At 37.6% G+C, this 15227-nt stretch overlaps 1 protein-coding gene across 1 annotated transcript in view; it reads right to left on the bottom strand.

Annotated features, from left to right (window-relative positions):
• Positions 1–15227, bottom strand: part of FER (FER tyrosine kinase) — a gene marked incomplete at both ends in the record, with an annotated part of 430653 nt that overhangs the window by 11706 nt on the left and 403720 nt on the right. Inside the window, 1 exon segment of the mRNA XM_079702183.1 lies at positions 11524–11678. Within this exon segment, the coding sequence (XP_079558309.1) occupies positions 11524–11678 (155 nt within the window).

Genomic DNA, 15227 nt, shown 5'->3' on the forward strand with positions numbered 1-15227 from the left:
AATGACAACACTAATGACAAAATAATGGTGAAAATAACTTTAATTCTATGTCCCTAAGCTAAAATTTCAGAGAGGTTTCTTAGACTGAAGGGGTTTTCCCTCCACCCTAACCCCACACTGCCTGGAGACTTGGGCAGCATTTCATCTACTCAGAGGGCAAAACTGAAAAAAAGAATCCGTGGGGTAAAAAAGACCCCTGGAAATGAGGCAAAATTTTACCACCAATCATAAATTGATATTTGCATAAAACATGGAAGAAGCGGAACAAAAAATAACACTTTCATAAAATATTTATATTTTCTCTTGTTAAAAAAATGCTAGGATTCAGAGCCAATCTTCAGTAATTTTAGTCTATGAGAACTAAATTTCTCAGGGTTGCCATGACACTTGTAGACACTCAGGAACTCCCTCATTGGATTGGGTAACAAATACTCCCCACTTCTTTCTCATCCTATTAAAAATCTCTCCCTCATCTAAATTGTTCTGCATTTTATTTTTTATTTTTTATCAATTTTTTAAATTGAAGTATAGTTGATTACAAGGTTGTTTTAATTTCTGCTGTACAGCAAGGTAATTCAGTTATACATACGCATACATTCTTTTTTTTAAATATTATTTTCCATTATGGTTTCTCATAGAATATTGAATATAGTTCTCTGTGCTTATCCATTGTTGTTTATCCATTCATAACGCTACATCTGCTAATCCCAACCTCCCATTCCATCCCTTCCCCAACCCCCTCCCCCTTAGCAACCACCAGTCTGTTCTCTGTGACCATGATTCTGCTTCTGTTTCATAGATAGGTTCATTTGTGTCATATTTTGGATTCCACATATAAGTGATATCATATGGTATTTCTCTTTCTGACTTCACTTAGTATGATAATCTCTAGTTGCATCCATGTTGCTGAACATGGCATTATTTCGTTTTTTATTCCATTGTATATGTGTTCCACATCTTCTTTATCCATTCATCTGTCGATGGAAATTTAGGTTGTTTCCATGTCTTAGCTATTGTAGATGCTGCTGCTGTGAACATAGGGGTGCATGTATCTTTTTGAATTATAGTTTTGTCTGGATATGTGCTCAGGAGTGAGATTGCTGGATCATATCGTAATTCTATTTTTGGTTTTCTGAGGAACTGTTTTCCACAGTGGCTGCACCAACTTACATTCCTACCAACAGTGTAGGAGAGGTCCCTTTTCTCCACACCCTCTACAGCATTTATTGTTTGTAGACTTTTTAATGATGGCCATTCCGACTGATGTGAGGTGGTACCTCATTGTAGTTTTGATTCGCATTTCTCTAATAATTAGCGATGTTGAGCATATTTTCATGTGCCTGTTGGCCATCTGTATGTATTCTTTTGAGAAATGTCTCTTTAGGTCTTCTGCCCATTGTTTGATTGGGTTGTTTGTTTTTTTGTTGTTGAGTTGTATGAGCTATTTATATATTTTGGAAATTAAGCCCTTGTTAGTCATGTAACTTGCAAATATTTTCTCCCATTCTGTAAGTTGTCTTTTCGTTTTGTTTATGGTTTCCTTTGCTGTGCAAAATCTTGTAAGTTTAATTAGGTCCCATTTGTTTACTTTTGTTTTTATTTCTATTGCCTTGGGAGACTGACCTAAGAAAACATTGGTATGATTTATGTAAGAGAATGTTTTGCCTATGACCTCTTCTAGGAGTTTTATGGTGTCATGTATTATGTTAAAGTCTTTAAGCCATTTTGAGTTTATTTTTGTGTATGGTGAGATGGTGTGTTGTTCTGCATTTTATAAAGTTAACATTGAAGACTGCTAAAAGAGGTCCCTCACTGCCAATCAAAGATCTTCTTGCCTGTCTTTATTATATGACATACCAAATTTAGGTCTGGTTCTTAAAGATATTTGGAATTAGAATTTTGATTTGTAAATACTTTAGTCAGCTTGAAATTCAACTAAAATACACTGTGATTGAAAGGCAGGATTTTACTTGGCATAATTGCTTAGCAGTAAGAGGAGTTTTAAAGGCAGTTTAATATAGAGAATCTGGCAAACAGGGTTAAGAACACATTCTAGAGAGCTGGATTTTATTGATAAGGTTTTAGGGCTCCCAAGTCCAGCTCCAGCTCCTTTATAGGGATGCTGTAAGAATCAAGAAGAAGGTGCTTAACAATGTTTTGTCATCTAAAGAAAACCTCTGCATAAATAAAAAGAATACAGTCCTTTCTTTTACCCTGTGATTGTTCTCCTTAGGAATATAGCTTTAGAGTAATAACCACCCCAGAGAAGAATCACTGTGGAAAATAGCAGGGCTGCCATTTTCTCTAGATTTTGAGGAATGGTGGAATTAATTTGTGATCTGCAAAGCTTGCAAAAGCTTCTCTTGCCAGCACATGGGAAGACACACTAAGGGTGAGGATTAGTATCTGTGGAGTATTAAGTTAAAAATTTCATTGTTGGGAACTAGAACAGCTTAGTCAATTTCTCACAATGACAACTACCTACACTTATCTATGCCATAGCATTGCTGATATGCAAAATACAAAGCAGATTCTGGTGTCTCGATCCACCCCAATTCACTTCCAAAACAATAACATTCCAAAGCTTTAACTGGAAAACATTTGGTGGTTCCTCAAGAAGTTAAGCACAGAATTACCATATTACCTAGTGTGTACTCAGAATAAATGAAAATAGGTCCTCAAATAAATCCTGGCATACAGATGTTTATAGCAGAATTATTCACAACAGCCAAAAGGTAAACACTGCTCAAATATACATCAATGAACAGATAAATAAATGGTGGCAAATATATACAGCAGAATGATTATTCAGCCATAAAAAGGAGTAAAATAATGACACATGCTACAACATGGATGAACCTTGAAAACATTATACTAAGGGAAAGAAGTCACATACCAAAGGTCACATATTGTATGATTCCATTTATATGAAATATGCAGAATAGGTAAATACATAGCAACAAAAAGCAGATATGTGGTTGCCAGTGGCTGAGGGAAGGAAGGAATGGGGAGTAACTGCTTAATATGGGCATAAATATTATTTTGGAGTGATGACAGTGTTTTAGAACTAGACAGAGGCAGTGGTTGCACACCATAGTGAATGTACTAAATGCCATTGAATTGTTTGCTTTAAAATGGTTAATCTTGGGCTTCCCTGGTGGCGCAGTGGTTAAGAGTCCGCCTGCCGATGCAGGGGACACGGGTTCGTGCCCCGGTCTGGGAAGATCCCACATGCCGCAGAGCGGCTAGGCCCGTGAGCCATGGCGCTGAGCCTGCGCGTCCGGAGCCTGTGCTCCGCAAGGGGAGAGGCCACAACAGTGAGAGGCCTGCCTACCGCAAAAAAAAAAAAAAAAAAAAAGGTTAATTTTATGTTATAAGAATTTCACCTCCAAGCTCTTTCTAAGTTACCTGGTCTTTAATTAAGCCATTAAGACATTTGTAAATACCTTATTAATTTTTCATGGTGAAGTAATTTTTCACTTTAAATCAATAAAGAATCATTTTATGATATTTTCAGTTTAATTTTTATTTTATATTGGAGTATACTTGGTTTACAATGTTCTGTTTCAAGTATACATCAAAGTGATTCAGTTATATATACACACATATATCCATTCCTTTTCAGATTTTTTTCCCAAATAGGTCATTATAGAACATTGAGTAGAATTCCCTGAGCTATACAGTAGGTCCTTGTTGATTATCTGTTTTATAGATAGTAGTGTGTATATGTTAATCCCAAACTCCTAATGTATCCCCCACCCCCAACCTTTCCCCTTTGGTAACCATAAGTTTGTTTTCAAAGTCTGTGAGTCCGTTTCTGTTTTGTAAATAAGTTCATTTGTATCATTTTTTTAACATTCCACATGTAAGTAATATCACATGATATTCACCTTACTCTGTCAGACATACTGCACTTAGTATGACGATCTCTAGGTCCATCCATATTGCTGCAAATGGCATTATTTTGTTCTTTTTTATGGCTGAGTAATATTCCACTGTATATATGTACATCTTTATCCATTCCTCTGTCAATGGACATTTAGGTTGCTTCCATGTCCTGGCTATTGTAAATAGTGCTGAAATGAACATTGGGGTGCATGTACTTTTGGAATTATGGTTTTCTCCAGATATATGTCCAGGAGTGGGATTGCTGGAGCACATGGTAGTTTTGTTTTTAGCTTTTTAAGGAACCTACATATTGTTCTCCATAGTGGTTGTACCAATTTACGTTCCCACCAACAGTGTAGGAAGGTTCCCTTTTCTCCACACCCTCTCCAGCATTTATTGTTTGTAGACTTTTTGATGACAGCCATTCTGACTCGTGTTAGGTGATACCTCATTGTAGTTTTGATTTGCATTACTCTAATAATTAGCGATGTCGAGCATCTTTTCATGTGCCTGTTGGTCATCTGTAAGTCTTTTCTGGAGAAATGTCTATTTAGATCTTATGCACATTTTTTGATTGGGTTGTTTGTTTTTTTTATATTAAGCTGCATGAGCTGTTTGTGTATTTTGGAGATTAATTCCTTGTCAGTTGCTTCATTTACGAATATTTTCTCCCATTCTGTGGGTTGTCTTTTCATTTTGTTTATGTTTCCTTTGCTGTGCAAAAGCTTTTAAGTTTCATTAGGCCCCATTTGTTTATTTTTGTTTTTATTTTCATTACTCTAGGAAGTGGATCCAAAAAGACCTTTCTGCAATTTATGTCAAAGAGTGTTGTGCCTGTGTTTTCCTCTAAGAGTTTTATAGTATCCGGCCTTACATTTAGCTCTTTAATCCATTTTGAGTTTATTTTTGTGTATGGTGTTAAAGAACGTTCTAATGTCATTCTTCTAGATGTAGCTGTTCTTTCTTTTAGATGTAGCTGCTAGTATTTGGTTGAGGATTTTTGTGTCTATGTTCATTAGTGATATTGGCCTGTACTTTTCTTTCTTTGTGATATTTTTGTCTGGTTTTGGTAACAGGGTGATGTGGCCTCGTAGAATGAGCTTGGGAGTGTTCATTCCTCTACAATTTTTTTGGAATAGTTTGAGAAGGATAGGTGTTAACTCTTCTCTAAATGTTTGATAGAATTCGCCTATGAAGCCATCTGGTCTTGGACTTTTGTTTGTAGGGAGTCTTTAAATCACAGTTTCAAGTTCAGTACTTGTGATTGGTCTGTTCATATTTTCTATTTCTTCCTGGTTCAGTCTTGGAAGATTGTACCTTTCTAAGAATTTGTCGATTTCTTCTAGGTTGTCCATTTTATTGGTGTATAGTTGCTTGTGGTAGTCTCTTATGATCCTTTGTATTTCTTTGGTGTCCGTTGTAACTTCTCCTTTATCATTTCTAATTTTATTGATTTGAGCTCTCTCCCTTTTTTTCTTGATGAGTCTAGCTAAAGGCTTATCAATCTTGTATATCATTTCAAAGAACCAGCTTTTAGTTTCATTGATCTTTGCTGCTGTTTTCTTTGTCTCTATTTTATGTATTTCTTTGCTGATTTTTATGATTTCTTTCCTTCTACTAACTTTGGGTTTCATTTGTTCTTTCTCTGATTGCTTTAGGTGTAAGTTTAGGTTGTTTATTTGAGATTTTTCTTGTTTCCTGTGTTAAGATTGTATTGCTATAAACTTCCCTCTTAGAACCGCTTTTGCTGTGTCCCATAGGTTTTTGGATCATCGTGTTTTCATTGTCATTTGTCTCTAGGTACTTTTTGATTTCCTCAGTCATCCATTGGTTATTTAGTAACATATTGTTTAGCCTCCACATGTTTGTCTTTTTTACAGCTTTTTTCTTGTAGTTGATTTTTAGTCTCACAGCGTTGTGCTTGGAAAAGATGCTTGATTTCAATTTTCTTAAATTTACCGAGGCTTGATTTGTGACCCAAGATGTGATCTGTTGTGGAGAATGCTCCATGTGCACTTGAGAAGAAGGTGTAATCTGCTGCTTTTGGATGGAATGCTCTATAAATATCAATTAAGTCCATTTGGTCTAATGTGTCATTTAAGGCCTGTGTTTCTTTACTGATTTTCTGTCTGGATGATTTGTCCATTGATGAAAGTGGAGTGTTAAAGTCCCCCATTATTATTGTGATAATGTTGACTTCTTTTATGACTGTTAGCATTTGCCTTATATATTGAGGTGCTCCTATGTTGGGTGCATATATATTTACAATTGTTATATATTCTTCTTGGATTGATCCCTTGATCATTATGTAGTGTTCTTTTTTGTCTCTTGTAACAGTCTTTATTTTAAAGTCTATTTTGTCTGATATGTGTATTGCTATTCCAGCTTTCTTTTGATTTCCATATGCATGGAATACTATCTTCCATTCCCTCACTTTCAGTCCGTATGTGTCCCTGGATCTGAAGTGGGTCTCTTGTAAACAGCATATAGATGGGTCTTGGTTTTGTATCCATTCATCCAGTCTGTGTCTTTTGGTTGGAGCATTTAATCCATTTACATGTAAGGTAATTATCGATATGTATGTTCTTATTGCCATATTGTTAATTGTTTGGGATTTGTTTTTTTAGGTCTTTTTTTTCTTACCTTCCTCTTTTGTTATATTCTCTTGTGATTTGGTGACTATCTTTAGTGTTGTGTTTAGACTGCTTTTCCTATTTTTTGTGTGTATCTATTGTAGAATTTTAGTTTGTGGTTCCCATGAGGTTTTGATATAGCAGTCTATATATGTCAAGATTGTTTTAAGTTGCTGGTCTCTTATTTTCAAATGCATTTCCAATATCCTGAATTTGTACTCTCCTATTATCATGACTGCTGGTTTTGATATCTTATTTGCATGTGGATGACTTTCTACCTTTACTGCATGTTTGCCTTTACTGGTCAGTTTTCGCATTTGTAATCTTTTCTTTTCCACCTAAAGAAGTTCCTTTAACATTTGTTGTAAAGCTGGTTTGGTGGTGCTGAATTTTCTTAGCTTTTGCTTGTCTGTAATGCTTCGTCTTCTCTGTCAAATCTGAATGAGAGGCTTGCTGGGTGGAATATTCTTTTTTTTTTCTTTTTTTTGCAGTATGCGGGCCTCACTGTTGCGGCCTCTCCTGTTGTGGAGCACAGGCTCCGGATGCACAGGCTCAGCAGCCATGGCTCACGGGCCCAGCCGCTCCGTGGCACGTGGGATCTTCCCGGACCGGGGCACGAACCCGTGTCCCCTGCATCGGCAGGCGGACTCTCAACCACTGCACCACCAGGGAAGCCCTAGGTAGAATATTCTTGGTTGTGGATTTTTCCCTGTCATCACTTTAAATACATCTTGCCACTCCCTCTGGCCTGCAGAGTTTCTGCTGAAAAACCAGCTGATAAACCTTATGGGGATTTCCTAGTATGTTATTTGTTGCTTTTCTCTTATTGTTTTTAACACATAATTGACTGGGGGATTTTTTGCAGAAAATAATGTCTATGGCCAGGTGATTTGTTACGTAAGTAAATATTGAAACACCTGCGTTTGAGTAAATATCAACAACTTTTTTTTCACTTAATGTATTTATTTGAAACTTTGTACATGTCTTACTAAAGTATTCTAATATTTCATTAGAGTGTGATAGGCAGTATAGCAGGCACCTCTGTGCAGGGGAACAGAACATCTATTACAAATATATTGTGTTTCACTGCATTTTCCCCTGTTAGAGCAGACTCTACACTTTCTGGTGGCATTTGTTTCTTTAGTCCTGTGGGTATTGTTTCCTCTAGAATACGTTCTTTTATTTTACCTGATAGTTGACAAGGTGGATCTTTGTGGGGGGCTCTTTTAGAAATGCCACAACAAAGACCAGGTGCAGGACTACCACTGCATTCACCAGAATTGTCAGTTACCCATTCTCTAGCTACTGCTAATGAAAATTGCTTGTTAAGTCATTTTATTCTGTGAATTAAGGCTACAATAAATTTTAAACTCATTGAATAAACCACAGCTACTCAAATAGAAACCCACTTTCTTATACCAGTTTTGAGTTTTCCAGAGGATATTGAAGTTTGCCAGATATTGATTGGATCGATCAACTCCTTTCATACATTTATTATACTCTAATATACAAGTGGGTTTAGTTATCTGATGGCCAGTCTTCTTGTCTTCCTTTCCTGTAGATGCTATGGAGGCATCATGAAGAGTTGTCACCATGCAGACTAACCTCTTGTCTTTCCATATAAGAAGAATCACTTCTCCCTTCCATAAGAATGTCATTTCTCCCCTCTGTAGATTTTTAGATTTCTTCTTTAATTGGTTTGGTAGACCATGATTCTCTCTTATAGTCCCACAAAATCTGGTTTTATTTTTCAACAATATTTCAGATGTGGACACACTGTTGTAATAATTGTCTTCGTAAATATGGTGCCATGAACCAAGATAAGGTTGTAGGACCAATAATATTGTTTCTTGCAGTTTCTTTCCTTCACCCATGTAAATCTCAAGGTAGCATATATAGCGTTTCATTTTCGGTAAGCATACTGACCGAAATTCCATATTTTGTAAGTTTTCTGGGAATACAGGTTTTGAATCTGAGTCATCCTCTCCACTCTATCATTGCCTCCTCAAGTGACAGCTCTTGTTTGGGCATACAGATCAATTGAAATTTTGGTAGAAAATAATACAAAGAGGTTTAGCTTTTGAAGTTCTGTCTGCGGGAAGTGCAGTTTCTGAGTTATGGTTAAAGTGAAGAAATATTATTTGTTTGAAGCTTCTTCTTGTCATAATCTTTGGAAAGACAGGTGTTTCAAGTAAGGGATCAGTCGACCAGTATTCTTTCCAGTGTGACTTTCTTATTTGTCCCATCAAAATTATTAATCCAAGAAACTTCTTCATGTCACTACTGGTTACATCAGTCCATTTTAAATCCTTATCATAGTTTTTATATGATTTTTCATTCTGCTGGTGATACAAGTTTGTTTGAGAAGTGACCAATTCGAAAAAGTTGTTACCAAAAATTAATTGTTATTTCACTAACACTTTGTGGGTTATTACAGTCAGCAGTTACACCTGACACACCTGTAAAGTCTTTTAATTTTCATGAAATGTTGTCTTCAATCCACTCTTCTGTAGAAGCAAAGGAGCATTCTCCAGCACCATGAGTTTCATTTTCACTTTCCGTATCAGTATCAATCACTAAGGTTTTTTGTCTTTTTGTTGGTCTAATATTCACATCATATGAATCAGAACTATATTCTGAAGAACTATCATCTTCTGAGACACTAATATATATGTTGCTCAATCAGAGAAAGTATCTGCATAAAATTCACCAAAAAATTCTTCTTCACTCAAAATTTAGCGATGCATCATTTTTGAAAATTTTATGGTAATAAACTTGTGTTTATAATATACTCAAGGTTGGAACAAAAACCTAACAGAGCAAAATGTGGATGATAATGACATCATAAGTTGTCTAATGAACTGTTGATCAACTTTAAGCTCTAACAACTTTGCAAGTTGATATTAATTGTATCACTCTCTAAAAACGTATTGATATGTCTCTGGTCAATAATGTTTGGGTAACAAGAGACATATTAATATGTCTCCTGTCAATAAATTGACATTTTCTCTTTGTCTTTAATTTTTGTTAATTTGATTAATATGTGTCTTGGCATGGTCCTCCTCAGGTTTACCCAGTATGGGATTTTTTGTGCTTCCTGGACTTGAGTGATTGTTTCCTTTCCCATGTTAGGGAAGTCTTTGGCTATTATCTCTTCAAGTATTTTCTCAGGCCCTTCCTCTTTTCTCCTTCTGCAACCCCTGTAATGTGAATGTTGGTGCGTTTAATCTTGTCCCAGAGATCTCTTAGTTTGTACTCATCTCTTTTCATTCTTTTTCCTTTATTCTGTTTTATGGCAGTGATTTCCACCAATCTGTCTTCCAGCTGACTTATTTGTTCTTCTGCCTCATTTATTCTGCTACTGATTCCTTCTAGTATATTTTTCATTTCAGTTATTATATTGTTCATCTCTGTTCTTTAAATCTTCTAGCTCTTTGTTAAACATTGTTTGTATCTTCTTGGTCTGTGCCTCCATTCTTTTTCTGAGATCTTGGATCATCTTTTTCAGGCAGATTGCCTATCTCCTCCTCACTTAGTTGTTCTTCTGGGGTTTTATCTTGTTCCTTCATCTGGAACATATTTCTCTGCTGTCTCATTTTTTCCAACTTTCTGTGTTTGTGGGCTCTGTCTGCAGGATTGTAGTTCTTCTTCTGATGTCTGACCCCTGGTGGGTGAGGTTGGTCCAAGGGCTTGTGCAGGCTTCCTGGTGCCTTCCCACTGGTGGCTGGAGCTGGATCTTGTCCCTCGTCTCATTGTGGCTTCTTCTTTGTCTTTGGATGTAGAATATCTTTTTTGGTGGGTTCCAGTCTTTTTTTGCTGATGGTTGTTCAGCAGTTGTGATCTTGGTGTTTTCATAACAGGAGGTGAGCTCAAGTCCTATTCTACTCTGCCATCTTGTCTTCAATCTCTCTAATATGCTTTCATGTCACAAACCTCAGCTTCTTCCCTCCCGCACCTGGTCTAGGTCCAGCCATAAGGAGGCTGAGGCGAGGCTTGGTGCCCTGGCCATGTGGAGGTGGCACTTACTAAATATTTTCTAATGAATGCTTTGTTACGAGCTGCAGCAAGGCAGGGACCATGATGAGGGGCAGTGGCCACACACGCATGGTGCCAGCTGGCATGGAGTCTCACAAGCTGCGTGCCCTTGCCTGCCTCTCATGCATCTCCACTTTGAGGAGCAGGACTGAGGACACAGGGACACTGCATGATGCTTCCCTCCACTTTATGATATTTTTATTCAAAACATACTATACCCATTCACCAACTCATGGCTCATATGCTGCTTCCCTTAATGAAAATGTAATTTTTAATTTCACTTAAAAGCACATTTAAAAAAAAATAAAATTCTTGAGCTCTTACCCATCTTGCTATGGCCCATTTCATCCCAACCACAGATAATACAAGCTGTATTTACTTCCAATTACAATGACACATAAAAATTCAAGTGAAAAAAACCCCCGCTGTTTAAAAATGTAACTCCCATCTCTCTCTTCCCACAAGATTTATACAAGTTCCAGAGACTGAGATGCTAAGAAACCATGTCAATTTTCAGAGTGAGAAACTACAGCATTGACTGACTTAATATTTAGGAACCTAACATTAGATGAGGTTATTGGACCAATTATAAGACATTCAAAAGAAATGGTCCAGAGCCACAGCAACATTTTTACTCTGGGTATAATTTGACTATTAAGATAGAAATAATCTTTTTTTGAATAACAATAAAAACTTTCAGAGGTACAGTCATACTTAACAATGCTTGTAAGTATTATCCATCTTTTAAATCTAGCAATCTTCCATACAAAAATCTGATGAATAAGATCAATGAATTAAGTTTGTGCTCATGTTCAAGTACAAAGTCTGAACACTTACACATCCTTTTTTGTTGATCCTCAGATGATTCTAACTGGAGCTCTGGCTCTACCCCTGTAACTTTGCTTGTGAATGTTTTGTGCTAATGGAGTCCATTTTTACCACCAAAAAGAAAAAAGTCTATTCTTACCATAATTAAGAGCTTCTGGTGCCGTCCATTTAATAGGAATCTGCTTTAAGCCAGAAGATGAATACACTCCACCATCCTCTTGACGAGACATTCCAAAGTCACTGATTTTCAGAACATTATTTTCACCTACCAGACAGTTTCTTGCAGCAAGATCCCTAGGTTACAATAAGACATAGAAAACACCTATTAAAACAAATTGAAAGCCGCTTTCACACTTATGACTGACTTACATGCTTTGCAATTTTACATTTGCAATGTATTCATAATGAGGTTAAGAATGCTTGCAATTTACTAGTCTTTCCCATCTTTTCTGTCATAGGTAAAAATCATCCACAAGAACATTTGCATATGGAACAGGCCACATGCTAATCTCTAGGCACCACATATATTATTTCTCTTTAAATAGAAAAACACTGATTCTAGGGTTAAGAGAGAAAGATCACAGAGGAGAGACTAAGCAGACTTGGCATTATTTCTCCTTTGACTGGCTTTCCTAGAGCGGCATTAACAGAACTTTCTGTGACAATGGCATATGCTGTCTGGCATGACCTGTGCTGCTCAGGAGGTAGCCATTGGCCATGTGTGACTATTGAACACGTGCAATGTGGCTGGTGTGATGGCAAACTGAAATTTTAAATTTTCTTTACTTTCAGTTAGTTAATTTAAATAGCTGCATGTGGCTTGTAGCTGCTAAGTAGCCTTTGGCAGTGTAGCCCTAGAATTTCCCAAAGGTTGGAGAATGGCTGAGGTGCCAAAGAGTCCAGCAACTCTTTTTTTTTTTTTTTTTTTTTGCATCTGGGATGTGCAAAACCCTACGTGATGATCTGCCCTGTCTCTCTCTTTCTCAACTTGTCTTGTTCCAGTCTCTCCATAATTTGCTATATTCCAGCCATATTCATCTTCTTTTTGTCCCCAAACATAGGACAAATCCCCTAAACATAGCAAGCTTATTTCTACTGTAAGGCTTTGCACTTAGCTATTCCCTTTGCCTGGGGTGCTCTCCTTCTAGGCTTTTGCATAGCTGGCTCCTCTTCATTCATTCTTAGCTCAAACTGCTATACTTCCGAACCTCCCCTGCAGCTAGCTGTGGCCATAATCTAAATACTGGCCAATGAGATATAAGGAGAAGAGTTGTCTAGAATTTTTAGAAGTTTCTTTAAAAGAAAGGGGAAGTACCATTACATTTCTCTCCTCAGAGAACTCTACCTTGACCACCCTTAACTAATAGGAAAGACAGCAGTGAACAAAACAGACCAAGTACTCTCATTCTAGTGGGGAAGACATTCAATAATCAAATTCATATATGTACATATAAATGTTTCTATATAGAAAATATGGATAAAGTATATGAGCATGCACACACACAAAGAATATCAGGTCAAATGATGTTGAGTGTTAAGAAGAAAAAGAGTTGTATAAAGGGAAAAAGATTTACAAGCAGGAATCCTATTTTAGATAGGTTGTTAGGCTAGGTCTCTTTTTTTTTTTTGCGGTACACGGGACTCTCACTGTTGTGGCCTCTCCCATGCAGAGCACAGACTCTGGACGCGCAGGCTCAGCGGCCATGGCTCACGGGCCCAGCCGCTCTGCGGCATGTGGGATCTTCCTGGACCAGGGCACGAACCCGTGTCCCCTGCATCGGCAGGCGGACTCTCAACCACTGTGCCACCAGGGAAGCCCAAAAGGTCTCTTTGATAATGTGATAGTTGATCAAAGACCTGAAGGAAGTTAAGGAACAAGCCATGGGGATATCTAGGTGAAGAGCCTTCAAGGTAGAAGGAATAGTAGATACAAAGGCCCTAAAATTGGTTCATGCTTGGTATATTCAAGGAACATCAAGGAAGCCAGCAGAGCTGGAAGGGAATGAGTGAGGGAGAGAATAGCAGATTTAATCAGAGTTAGCCAGGACCAAATAATATATGGCCTTTTAATAGTAGGCTCCTTGGCTTTTTATTCAGCTAGGAGGTAACCAGAGAGTTCTGCACACAGGAATGACATAATGTGACTTATTTTTTGAAGGATTACATGTTACTATGTGGAGAATGGACTGGCAAAACAGAAAGACCAGTAAGCAGACTATTTCAGAAGTCTAGCAGAGGTGACAATAGCCTACACTAAGATGAAAGTGGTGGAGGTGATCAGAATATATTTAGAAAGTATGAATACAATCAGTAGGGTTTGCTGGTAGACTGGATGTGGAGTAGGAGAGAAAAAGAGTCATGGATGACCCAAGATATTTTTGCCTAAGCAACTGGAAGATTGGAGCTGACAGTGAAATGAGGAACTGGGGGAAGAACAAGATTCACAGAGTGTGGCAGAGACAGCCAGTTGCCCCCTAATGTCCATTTCCTCTTCTGTTTTAGTAAAAGTGCTCCATAATTTCGAGGATTGAAGAAAGAAGGCTAAGAAGGAGCAGCAAGTGAGCAGGAGGGAAAACAACAGAGGGGCTGGTGTCCTGGAAGCCAAGTGAGGAAAGCTTTTCAAGGGGGAATAGAAATTAACTGTCATCTACTACTGAGAAGATAAGCAAGATGAGGACTATGAACGGGCCATTAGATTTGAAAACATGGAATTTAATGAGACACTGACAAGAGCAATCTCAGAGGAGTGGTGGGTACAATAGCATGACTGGAGTGTGTTCAAAGAGAATGAGAAAAAGAAGTGGAGACAGTGAGTTTAGACACTCTTCTGAGTAAATTTGCTATAAAGGGGTACAGGGAAATGGGGAGGCAACTAGAGGGGGTTTCAGGTCAAAGGAGTTTTTCCCCTAATATGGGGGCTGTTACATGTATTTATGCAGACAGGAATAATACTGTATAGAGGGTAAAACTAATGCAGGAAGGGAAAGGTGACAATGGCAGGTGTGAAGCCCTTGAAAAGAGGTGATGGTATCCATCTGTGCTCTTCAGAGCTGTATCCCCAATGCCCAGAATAGTACTTGGCACATAGTAGGTGCTCAATAAATGTTTGTTGAATGAATACATATATATTGTCTTATCCTAGCAGTGATCCCTGCTGAAGGCAGGTCGTCTATTCTATACTTTCTTTTGTAATTCTTTTCCCCTGAGGAACAATCAACAACTTGTTTCTCTTTCAGCTGAGATGGTTTTACATATTTACCTTTGAAATGCACCCCTATACGTCAAACATGACTCAAGCCTTCTAAAAAAATAAAGTCTAATTTATAGGATTGGTCTTGTAACATAGGAAGTACCTTGAGCAACTGACATATCAGTAGTTGACTGGTAATGATGATATTTCCTCAGGGAGTTAAATTAGCCTTTTATGTTTTAGTAGGAACCTTGGGTGATAGTACCTAAACACATTCAGAAAGGAATGTGACAATTTCTACCTTACTAATTTGCTAAGATTGGCTTTATTCATCAGATCGAAGTTTCACAATGGAGAACCTTAGAAGAAGCCCAAGGTTAAAATTAAATCTTTGACTTGCTTGCCAGCACCCACTGGAACAGTGAGGGACTCTGGTTTGTTGCTAGACAAAGTGAGTGATTGATAGTGAAATGCTGGTCCGTCTTAATCTGTAGGAAGGAACTATATTATATGTGCTCAGGAACACCAAGTCCTACCTATGGCAGAGATGACCAGAATAAACAATAGCTTTGCCACTTATTTGAGTGGCCTTGGTTAATCTTCATTTTAGGCATCTAAAAAACACAGCCTAGCTGGGTTAAAGGGGCTAATGG

Source organism: Hyperoodon ampullatus (genome assembly GCF_949752795.1).
Source record: "Hyperoodon ampullatus genome assembly, chromosome: 4".
NCBI lineage: Eukaryota > Metazoa > Chordata > Mammalia > Artiodactyla > Ziphiidae > Hyperoodon > Hyperoodon ampullatus.